General features: G+C 34.6%; 1 protein-coding gene across 2 annotated transcripts in view; it reads right to left on the bottom strand.

Annotated features, from left to right (window-relative positions):
- The window catches only part of GLIPR2 (GLI pathogenesis related 2), a 77,779-nt gene extending 67,132 nt beyond the window's left edge, over positions 1-10,647 (bottom strand). The window contains exons 1-2 of one of the 2 annotated variants that reach the window (XM_083377182.1): positions 10,505-10,647; positions 10,064-10,137 (exon numbers count right to left, since the gene is read on the bottom strand). In XM_083377182.1, coding sequence (XP_083233308.1) covers positions 10,064-10,109 — 46 coding nt within the window. In that variant the 5' untranslated portion in view covers positions 10,110-10,137; positions 10,505-10,647. The remainder of the gene's footprint in view (positions 1-10,063; positions 10,138-10,504) is intronic. The other variant, XM_083377183.1, reaches the window with a different exon arrangement.
- Positions 10,648-12,762: the final 2,115 nt, after the last annotated feature.

Below are 12,762 nucleotides of genomic sequence, written 5' to 3'. Positions count from 1 at the left end.
GCAGCTTGCTGAAAAGAGAACAACAGTCGCCCTTACAGCCAAAACTCCCCCCTCCACCACCTCCAATCATGGTTGAAGGAGAACAACACTTTGAGATAAAAGAGATCTTAGATTCTAGGAAGCATCATGGGGCAACTCAATACCTAGTAGCCTGGAAACACTTTCCCTCCTCACAAAACAAGTGGGTCCTCAAACGTCACATCAGAGCACCCAAACTGCTACAAAGGTTTCATACAGAATATCCCAACAAACCAGACTAACCTCTATACCTGTTTTGTTTTCCCTACAGGTGGATCTCTCCGATTTTTAAGGGGGGGCAGGATGTCAGAACACATTCCTATTTTATTTCATTTGTATCTATCCTCTCTGATCTAAAAATAAATCCCATCTTTCCCTGAGTTCTGCCATACTACCAAAGGGGAGGGGGGATGTGCCTGCAGGGCTATTACTTTCACTTCCTCTATTCGCTACAATGTAATCCTTTACTTTGTTTATTGGGTCTGTATCCTTGACCCGCCCACTGAAATGTAACAACTCGTTTCCTGCATTCTCTCTCTCTCTCTGAACGCTATCTTTTAAACTGTCAATTAAGAACAAAGGAGGAAATAAGGAATGTAACCTCAGTGCCTGGTTTATGTCTACGCTCTCAGAGGAAGGTGTGAAGAAGGGCTGACCTCACTGCGTGAGCTGGAAATGGGATGATGTTATCTCCCTGGTTCCCACAATGGACTTAACACTTGGGGATTGGCCATCCCACATTGGGCGGTCGATCTATGGGGTGGGGTCTTGCCTGGGGATAGTATAATCTACTGCGCTGTGTGGGAAATCTCAGATCCTGTTTATTATGCCTGCTATCACCTACTCTTAATAAAAGTTCCTGTTTGGAAGAAATTGTTTCCAAGAGTTCTCCTTTCTTAAGATGTGGGTTTGAATTGGGACCTGACAGTGAGACTATATCCTCTCTTTATGACTTTAATACTTTTTTCCTGGAAAAAAAGCACAAAGCAAAGAATCCCCCCCGATGAGAGAGGGAAGGGGAATTTCCACCCCATTCCCTCAGGAAAAGAAAAGTGGCAAACTAATTGCTTGGGGGGAAACAGAAAAAATTACAAGATTAATTAATTAATTAATTAATTAATTAATTAATTAATTCAGATATATAGCTTTGAAATTTGGGGACTAATAGTATTTTTGAGACTTTTTTAGAAAAGAGACTTGAAAAGTTTGTAACATATGTTTGTATTTAATTAGCTGGAAGACATGCTAATGACATGTAGTGGAGAACTACGGCACTACAATTTATTATTAAAGGAACTTGGCTTGAAGCCCAGACTCAGATAAGACTTTGGTTGTCTTTGTAAATTTTCACTTTTGAAGACTGCAGCTGGGAAAGGGGGAAAAAACCTCTTGGGCTGCTTCTTTCTTGTTCCTGGAAACTTTCATTTCTGGAGACTGCAGCTGGGGAAAGGGGAAAAAACTCTTGGGCTGCTTATCTGTGTTGGGGACCCTATTCGACTATAAAGTCTGCAAATAAAAACAAAATGTGTGTTTCATACTTAGCCTTAAATGGTAAAAAATCATCTTTAACACTTGTCTCTGAAGCTCCTAGTTTAATATACCAATAAGAAAATGAATCTCAGAGATAAATTCTTTTTATGTTGAAATGAGTCCAACAGACAATTGTTTTATTTCATAATAAGACTAAAAATAATGCAAATGAGATAAAAGAACAATTTTCTAATCTAACCTTACAAATCCAGACTGTGACTACAAAGAAGGAATTGGTAACCTAGAAAACAGAAGGAAAATTAGAAAAAACGGATCCAAAGATGGAGGACCTAAAGGAAGGAATTAACAGACAGATACAGACAAATGAAAAATTAAAAGATGCAGTGGTAACACTGGAAATGGAAATGATATCTCACTTGTTAAGATCTCAGAACATATTTGAGGGTAAGAGAGAAGAGCTGATCGAACGGATGATAAAGCTGTTAGAAGAAATGCTGAATACTGACAAGAAATGAAAAGAAAAACTGAATGAGAAAGATGAAGGCTGTTTAATGAATATAATGGGTTTAGCATTCTTCCAAAAATACTTCAATCAAATTCTCTTCCTCATTCTAAGCAATATATACAAAAGCAGAGGAAGAATTACTTGATGATTCAAATGTACTGACTTGGAAAGTTATTTGGCAAAGGAAGAAAACTAGAGTAAGATTGAAGAAAATAGAGGTTTTGTCCTATTAGATGGGATACTATACTATTAAACAGATGTTTGAATATGGTTAAGAAAATAGCTGTTAGAAATGAAAGTATTATAATTAGAAGGATAGGATTTGTAACTAGAATACTATATTTTGTTATGAGGTGGGAAATATGAAAATTCTAAAAGGGTTTGAATAAGGGAAGTCTTTGGTTACCCAAATATAATTTATTATGAGGAAAAATATCAGGATATTGATTGAACAAATGGATTTTAAGTGCAAATGCAATTGAGATATGTTTTGGCTAGAAAAGATATCATAAACCTATGCTATCGATATTATGTACAATGTCAGAAAACTGAGATGAAGATGTCTATATTTAATTGTATATGTATTAACAGTAACAAGAATTTGTATTTTCTAAGAGGTCACTTCGAAATGCAACCATCCAGGCCTTCTATCAACAGATATTTCAAATTGCAGGTCAAGATATTATAATTTTGAAAGAAATATCTCCTAAAATGTTGAGAAAAAGGATTTTGGTTTTTTGTCTGATGAGCTTAAAAATCGACAGATTCAGTTCAGATGGGAGATACCTATTGGAATAGTGGTAAACTATGCAGGAACACGATATAGACTTAATACGATTGCAAAGGCAAAAGAGTTTTATACCTATGTCCTGAAAGCAGGTTCACCACCATCTCCATTACTTAAAAGAACAGAAGAGACTTTGGAAGATAAACAAGTTGAAGGGGCAACATCACAGTTTGTTGGAGAGGCGCAATTGGCTGAATCTACTGAACAGAGTTTGCTGTTAAAGGGTAATCCAAAAGAACAGAGAATGACGCGTGCTGTGCATAAACGTAAAGAAAAGGAGCAACTGAAACAGAAGATGGACTCTGGGCCTATGATACAAGGCCCTGTTACTACAGAGCCGGTGGGAGGGGCGCGACCAAAGAGACCAACTGCGAATCTTCAGGCGGTGTTCCAGAGGCTCCAGGTCGCTAAGAATGGCAATAAAGCTTTTGACATGGAATGTTAATGGCTTAAATTCACCACAAAAAAGAAAGTATTTCACTATCTGAAGCAACATAAAAATGATATTGTTTGCTTACAAGAAACTCATATTTGTGCAAAAGATCAAAAGTAGATTAATTCCCAGTTGGGATTACACTTTATAGCATCTGCTCCAGATAAAAAGAGTGGGGTGGTTATTTATCTAAGAAGAGACATCTGCTACATTAATTGAGTCTGATCCACAGGGAAGATATGTTATTATTGAATTATTGTTACAAGGCAAGAAAATTCTCATTATTGGATTATATGCTCCTTATCAACAGCAAAGAAAGTTTTATAAGTTTTTACATGATAAATTAACTCTATTGGATTATAAATCTGTTATTTTGATGGGTGATTGGAATGGTGTTTTGGATTCAAGCAAGGACAAGAAGGGATCTTCTAAAAACTCTCCTAACTATTCTAGATTGCCTAAAGTTTTTTTTTATTTGAAAGATGATTTGCAATTAAGAGATATTTGGCGGGAGCAAAACTAGGAGGACAGAGATTTTACTTTTCTCTCGGACAGGCATCAATCATTTTCCAGAATTGATTTTTTTTTAATTACTGGTGATCTTATTTCTAGGGTCAAGAACGTCAAGATTTTTCCTAGAACATTGTCAGATCATAGTCCTGTATGGATGGAGCTACTTAGAGAAGATGGGATCAGAAGATCTTGGAGATTGAATGAAAATTTATTTAGATATGATGTACTTTCATAGAAATGTAAAGATTATTTGAAAGAGTTTTTTTGTTTTGGACATGCATAAAGGAACACCGATTGAAATGGTTTGGGATGCTAGTAAAGCTTATATGAGGGGGATTTTGATTCATATGAATAATGGTCATAGGCATAAGCAGATGCAAAAACATAAAGAATTGGAAGAAGAGATTAAATTGAAGGAGAAAGCTTTTATTTTGAATCCATCAGACAAGAGACTAAGGATTTCAACAAATTTGTTGAAAGAGCAATTTAATATGTTAATGGCGGATCAGGTTGCAACTAATTTGTGATATGCAAAACATAATACTTTTTGTAATGCAAATAAGCCTGGTAGGTGGCTAGCTTATCAATTAAGGAAAAAACCCAGAAGTTACGTACTATAGAGAAAATAGAATATAAAGGTAAAGAAAGATATCAACAAAATTTGATTAAAAAGGTGTTTTTTTTGGATTTTTATGTAAAGTTATATGCTAGCGAGAATATACAAGCTTTAGATATAGATAAATATTTACAGGAAGCGCATATTCCTATGCTTTCATATGAACAACGGGAAGGGATGAATTGTTTAATTACTTCTGAGGAAATTATATTAGCAATTAAACAGTTAAAAGTGGGTAAGGCTCCTAGTACAGATGGCTTAACAGCAATTTATTATAAAACCTTACTTGCAGAGATGGTAGAACCTTTAAAAGAATTATTTAATAATATCCAGGCTGGAGAGGAAGTGCCTCCATCCTGGAGAAGGGCTTTTATATCATTGATCCCAAAGGAGGATCAAGATCTTACTCAGCCTAAGAATTATAGAACTATATCGCTTTTAAACACAGACTATAAGATTTTTGCAAAAATATTGGCAAATAGATTAATGCAAGTCTTGAAACAAATGGTTCATACTGATTAGTCTGGATTTATAACTGGAAGATATATGAAATATAATGTAAGACAAATAGTTAACTTAATTGAGTATTTGGATAAGAATAACCAAGTCCCTGCGGCATTGATATTTTTGGATGCTGAAAAAGCTTTTGATCAGTTGAATTGGCAATTTTTATTGAAAGCTGTGGATAAGATGAATTTTGGGGATAATTTTTTGCAATCTATTAAGGCCATATATCAACAATCAGTGCAAATTATAATTAATGGGGGATTAACAGACGCATTTAAAATTGAAAAAGGTACAAGACAGGGGTGTCCCCTGTCACCATTACTGTTTCTCTTAACATTGGAGATTTTATTGATTAAAATTCGGGAATCATCTAAAATAAAGGGAATAAAAATAAAGCAGAATGGTGCTCAGAATTTTCAAGAAGTTATTACAATGGATACTTGGGAAAAGATCTGGGTGAGAAATGTAAATTTTACACAGGCCCAAAATTTAAGAGAGAACTTTTATAAAATGTTTTATAGGTGGCACTTAGATCCTAAAAAATTAGCAAGTATGTATCCGAACTGCCAGCCCAAATGTTGGAGGTGTGGTTGTGAAGATGCAACGTATTTTCATATATGGTGGACCTGTAAAAAGGTTAAATCTTTTTGGATTAAAATTTGGTGGAATATGCAAAAAATATTCAAGAAAAGGATAAAGTTTTGTCCGCAATTGTTTTTACTGGGAATTATTACAGATACTACTGTTGTGGACACTAAGTTGATGTTGAATTTAATTATGGCAGCGAGACTTTTAGTAGCGCAATATTGGAAGAAGGAAGAACTGCTGACTATAGAAGAATGGACTTTAAAAGTTTCCAATTTGGCAGAAATGGCAAAGATCTCAGTGTACTTGAAAGACCATTCGCAACAGAGAAGAAGAATGAACTTTAAAAGTTTCCAATTTGGCGGAAATGGCAAAGATCTCAGCGTACTTGAAAGACCAGTCGCAACAGAGATATATTGTGGAGTGGAGAAGATGGATTGATTACATCCAGAATAAATATGGGACTAAAAAGTTTCACCTAGCATTTGAATAAGTATTGATGTGTTATATAAATTACTTGTAGTTATTTTAATAAGAGTTAAAGTGCGATAGAACTTAATATTTTATTGTTGTTTGCATATGGTAGACTATGATTGTTTGTATTTTTATACCCTGTATTTAGCTCTGGGAAGTCGGGGAGGGGGGAGGGGGAGGGGAGGGAAGAGTTGGGGAGGTTTGGGGAGAGGGGAGGGGGTTGGGAGGGGTTTTGTTTTTTAAAAAATGTACTGTAAAACTTTTCAATAAAAAAATAAAATAAAATAAAGCAGAATGATTATAGGTTAAGAGCATTTGCGGATGACTTGGTTGTTACATTATCCCAACCGATTCAATCGGTTATAGATGCGATGGAAATTATAATTCAATATGGGAACGTTTCGGGTTTTAAGGTAAATAATAATAAGACTAAAATATTATCTAAAAATATGACCATGAATGAAAAGGAAATGCTAGTAAAATTGACAGGTTATGAAATAGTGAAAAAGGTTAAATATTTTGGAGTATATATTACAGCTTCTAATGTGAAATTATATAAGAATAATTATGAGATGTTATGGTTAAAAGTACAAAAGGATTTAAATAATTGGAAAAAATTACAATTATCTTTGTTGGGAAAAATTGCAGCTGTTAAAATGAATGTTTTACCAAAGTTTCTCTTTTTGTTTCAAATGATACCTATTTTGAAAAAGGATGCTAATTTGGATGAGTGGCAGAAGAGTATTAATAAATTTATTTGGGCGGGGGGAAAAACGAGAGTTAAACTTAAGATTTTACAAGACACACGGGAAAGAGGAGGACTTAAGGTGCCTAATTTGAAATTATATTATGATGCGGTGGTTTTAACACTGGTTAGTGATTGGCTTAATTTAACAAATAAAAATATACTTTATCTTGAGGGATGGGACTTATTATATGGGTGGCATGCATATTTGAACTATGATAAAAAAGTTGACAAGGCTTTTAAATCTCATATTTTAAGAAGTGCTTTATTGCGTGTTTGGAAAAAGTATTATTATAAGTTGAATTATAAAATACCAATTTGGGGGATTCCTGGACATGCAATAGAGGGTGTATCTATGGGTGTGAATTTGGATATGATTTCCTATAAGCAATTACTTAGATTGGTAGGGAATGATTGGCAATTAAGGTCGTTAACTGAGTTAAAACAAGAAAATATAATACAGTCTTGGTTTCACTCAACTGCAAGCTAGGTAGAAGTTAGATCAGAAGGTTGGTTTGACACTGATGAATGAAAATTTGGTAAAACAGATTAAAGATCAAACTCGAGTGCATATAAAGAGAATTTATAATGCTTTAATAGAATTGGATTCGGAAATGGAATTAGTGAAAGACTGCATGGTAAAGTGGGCTCAAAATATTCAAGAACCGATCCCATTGGATGTTTGGGAGGTAATTTGGGTTAGAAATGTAAAATTTACTCAAGCCCAAAATTTAAGAGAAAATTTTTATAAAATGTTTTATAGATGGCATTTGCATCCTAAAAAGCTGTCTTGTATGTTTTCCAATTTATAGCCCAAATGTTGGAGATGTGGTAGTTTGGACGCTACTTATTTTCATATTTGGTGGACTTGTAGAAATATAAAAGCTTTTTGGATTAAAATTTGGTGGAACATCCAAAAGATTTTTAAGAGAAAGATAAAGTTTACCCCACAATTATTTTTGTTGGGGGTTATTACAGATTGTGATATTAAAGAAATTAACTTGATGTTGAATTTGATAACAGCTGCAAGGTTATTGGTAGGGCAATATTGGAAGAAGGACTGCCTGCCTACTATAGAGGAATGGACGCTTAAAGTGTCAAATTTAGCAGAAATGGCTAAGATTTCTGCTTATTTGAAGGATCATTCACAAGAAAGATACATTTCGGTTTGGAGAAGATGGATAGATTATATTCAGAAAAAACATGGGACTAAAAAGTTCCATTTAGCTTATGAGTAAATTTTAGATTGTTATAATTTAAATTTTTCTCTTTTTTATTATTAGTTATTATATATATATATATATATATATATATATATATATATATATATATATATATATATATATATATATATTACAGTATTATTATTATATTAGTATAAGTTGGATACTTTTAGGTTGTTTGGAAATATGTTATAGGCGGGTTAAAGTGCATTATGTATTTGGTTATTTATATAGTTGGTTAATGTTAGTTAGATTATGATTATTATATATTTGTAACCCTGTAATCAGCTTTGGGAAGTGGGGGAGGGGGAGGGGGGTTTAGGGGTGGGTTGGGGATGGGATAATATTGTAACTTTTATAGAACTTTTCAATTAAAAAAAAAAGAATTGTATTTGCCCACTGTGGAAAAATGCACCAGAAGAAGAGATGATCAAGGAAGCACTGGATGGTGTAGTATTGGAACTATACTGAGAAAGTTAATATGTACCACTGAATTATCAATGGACCCAGACAACAAATTGTTTATTAAGTACTTATGATTGTAAAATTAAAAAATTAATATTTTTTTTTAAAAAGAAAAGTACTGCAACTGAAAAAATTCATCAGATGCATAGAATATAGTTCAATATATACTGATATTTACTGCATTACTTATCATTTAGTAATTGGTTATGGGAATGAGTAATGAAAGAAACTGAAGGAAAATAAGCAATATGGACTGGATTTCTCTGTTGAACTCTTAATGTGTATTTCCTTTTACAAAAAAAGAAATTACAAGTACTGCCAGTTTAGCACTTTATCAGAAAAAAATTTTTTCCTCAAGATGGTATTGATACATACAGTTCCTTCTTATGCCTATTAATCCTCAATGACTATAAATCTTGCAAATGTCTTCTATATGGCCAAATAACATTAGATGATGTTGAACTGAAATGACATTATTTGGCCATGGGTCATTAGGGACCATAGTCTTTATTACTGATAGAGATTCTGAAAGTGTCATAATTAGTGGGGTTAATGCATTTGTTTGGTCTTTTGGGGGCGGCATGTTGTACTGTTTATTGTGTAATGTATATAAACACACATGTATAAATGTTATTAACAAGTTATAATCGTTTATTACTATGAGGTAAACACCACTGACAGGGAAACACGCGGGAACTTTGACAGCTGTCAAAGTTCCCCGCCAGAGCGCAGGCGCAGCCATTTTGACAGCTCGCGGCTGTCAAAACACAGAAGCCGACTCACCACGCGGAGAGAAGAACTGTCAAGACGCGACGGCGGTGATTGGTTCTACAAGACGTGGCGCCAACAAACCTGATTGGACATCACTGACAGCCGCCGGCTATAAAAGCCAGACAAGTTATACTGTTCTTTGCCTTGTTCCTAAATAAATCCTAGTTGTTTAACCTGTCGTCCAGAGTGGTCCTTCAGCCACTTCATATTGTTCTAGCAGTTTTGGTCTATAGGCAACCAGGTTTTGGTCTTTGGTCAAGAAATCTGTTTATGTCAATTTTGTTTTAATTGTTTGGAGAGGGGGATTTTGTTAGTTAGCCAATGTCTTCTGGAATGGCAACCATATCAAATCTAATCTAATTAAATTAAATGTGTTATTACTAAATCTCTTATGATGAAAAAACCAACAATATATTGCCACTTTAACAAAATTTAAAAGCTTTGTCAGAAATTAAATGTGATAATCAGACAAGGCACAAAATCAGTAGTGAGGAATACTAACCATTTTCAGGGAATTAAATGTCTTTTACTCTGCATGTCTAATCCAAGATAACATTAATCACAAAAATAAAATATATTGAATTCAGAGCAGCTTCTATAAAAATTACATTGTTTCCAGAGGTTTATAAAGTTTTCTTTTTCATGATTTTTAGAGGATTCTTAAAATACAGTTTTATTTTGCTGGACCTTCAGCCATAATTAAATTTTTGGTAATCCATCTTGATGGAGGTAAGGACTAAATTTATTATTACTATTGAGTTCCATAATTTAGCCTTTTCTATTATTACTTTTGTAGATTGAATGTGTTTATTTATTTTATTCATAATGTAACTTGCTCAGAAATTTTAAAGTTGCTTGAGTAAGATGGCTATAAAAACTGCAAAATAAATACATAAGTTATAAAATATAAAAAATAATGAAACAGGTTACCATTTGTTGAAACAACATAATCAGAGATAAGAATGTTTTGCTTCATCTTAGATCATCCAGAACAGCTGCTAATTCTACAAACAATATAAAAGCAAGCATCTGAATTGACAGATATTCTTACTACTCACTATTTCTTATAGCATTAATCAAATCTTTCTATGACAATAATTAATACACAACTAATTATGTTTCTCTAAGAAAAATGGGGATTGATTGGTTGGTAGGGTTCTGTAAATCAGCTTTTAACTACTACCCCCTCTGGAAGTTCAAATGATACCAAATTTTAAATGTAACTGTATTATTTGCTAGAAAGAAATTCCTTCCAGTCTAAGGGTATAGCTAAATTTGAATGAATAATCTTTAACAATGTAAGGTACCTATGAAAACATGGGGCAAAACAAATAAATGTATGAACAGTGTAAATTATAATCATTTACCAACCTGATTTTCCCATTCTTATGATCTTGATTTAATAAGCTTCTTCTTTAAATCCTCCCTTTTGCTAGAAACTGGCTGCAATTTCCTAGTAGTAGATTCAAAGAATCTGCTGCTTCTTTAAATGCTGCCTTTTGCTAGAAACTGGCTGTAATTTCCTGGTAGTGTTCTAAGCAACTTGACTGCATGAAACAACTATGCATAATAAACTGCAATCATCCATTCACAGTGCTCAATAGTCTAATGATGCCATATAAGGAATAAATATTTTTTTCTTCCTCTAAACTTGAAGCTTCCTTGTAATCAAAGATTCTTCATCCTGGGAGTAGCACAGCAATGCAAAAAATACTGAATGATTTCATGTATCACTAAAAACAAGAGGAAATTGGAGAGAAAGAATATTAAAGCAAAATATGCTAGGGGCTTTCAGTGATACATATTTTAGCAAGAAGAACAGGATTATCCAAATGAGTTGAGTCTCTTCCTATGCTAAAATCCTAAAATGTTACTGTGTGTGCACTACTGATCTAGGAAGTCATCGCATATTGCATTTTTAACAATATAAACTTTTATTATGTGCATTTTTGTAATTCCAAGATTTAATAGAGCTTATACAAGCAAAATACTCAAAGGGTTTTGTCATGTTTATATCATTGATCCTTGTTGCTGCCTGATAATGTAACCAAGTAAATAGATTTAAAGCTAATCCTAACATTTTACCAAACACAGCACCTTATTTGTTGTCTCTCTTACAATTCAAGCCAAAATAAATGTAGAGGGTTTGCTTAGCCATGAGAGCAGTTCAAACATGAACATAATTTCCTGTCAATTCAAGGATAATATTAAAAATAGTAAAATAGCCCTGAGGGAGTGCCCATAATCAGGTACAAAGTAATAGCCCAAGAACACTTCTAGCTTGTTTAAAACTGAACTGAACTCCAACTCTTCCAACTTTTAGGGTGCTTGTAAATTGCTAAACAGCATATTGTTTTCTCTCATTTCCAGAGGATTAGCCAATCTAAGATCTCTGGGAGCTTTAGAGTTTGGTAATAACCAGTGCTTTTTTTCTAAAAAAAAAAAAAGTGCTGGAACTCTCATCTTGGGGGGGCGCAGGAGGTGGGGGGGTGGGAGGGCGGTGCTGCTGCAGTCACAGGTGCGAAGGGTGTTGGCGGCGGGCTCCCCTCCCTGGGGCTAGAGCCGGCATGGCAGGTGCTGTGGGAGCAGCAGAGCCTACTCTATATGGCGGGGCTGCGCAATGCGGGCAGCGGAGGTGGTACGGGCCAGGCGATGTTTTAATCTTATGATTTTAAAAATATATTTTTTCTATTGTAAGTTTCCCCAAACCTTGCCATGTGAATTGCATACAAATATTATATAATTGGTAAATAAAGGTAGAACATATGTTAAATATACATCAAATGATAATATGTTTCCCTACAAAGTCAATTTTTGCTGAATGACAGACCAAGGAGTTAACTCGGAAAGCCAAGAGGAAAATCTAGAAGAGGTCTGTGCAGCTCTTCAACATCTTCATCAACGATTTGGATGAGGGGATAGATGGGTAACTCATCAAATTTGCAGACAACACCAAGCTGGCAGGAATAGCCAATACTCCAGAAGATAGGCTTAAGATACAGGAGGATCTGGACAGACTCGAACACTGGGCACTATCTAACAAAATGAAATTCAATTGTGAAAAAAGTAAGGTTCTACATTTAGGCAGGAAAAATCAAATGCACAGGTATAGTATAGGTGGTACCTTGCTCAATAGTAGTAACTGTGAGAGAGATCTCGGAGTCCTAGTGGACAATCACTTAAATATGAGCCAGCAGTGTGCTGCAGCTGCCAAAAAAGCCAACACAGTGCTAGGCTGCATTAACAGAGGGATAGAATCAAGATCACGTGAAGTACTAATACCACTTTACAATGCCTTGGTAAGGCCACACCTGGAATATTGCATCCAGTTTTGGTCACCACAATGTAAAAAAGATGTTGAGACTCTAGAAAGAGTACAGAGAAGAGCAACAAAGATGATTGGGGGGCTGGAGGCTAAAACATATAGGGAACGGTTGCTGGAATTGGGTATGTGTAGTTTAATGAAGAGAAGGGTGAGGGGTGACGTGATAGCAGTGTTCCAATATCTCAGGGGCTACCACAAAGAAGAGGGAGTCAAGCTATTCTCCAAAGCACCTGAAAGCAGGACAAGAAGCAACAGATGGAAACTAGTCAAGGAGAGAAGCAACCTAGAACTAAGGAGAAATTTC

The sequence above is a fragment of the Vipera ursinii genome (assembly GCF_947247035.1).
Source record: "Vipera ursinii genome assembly, chromosome: Z".
In the NCBI taxonomy this organism is placed as follows: domain Eukaryota; kingdom Metazoa; phylum Chordata; class Lepidosauria; order Squamata; family Viperidae; genus Vipera; species Vipera ursinii.
The sequence above is the reverse complement of the archived record's forward strand: the minus strand, read 5'-3'. Positions and strand labels throughout refer to the sequence as shown.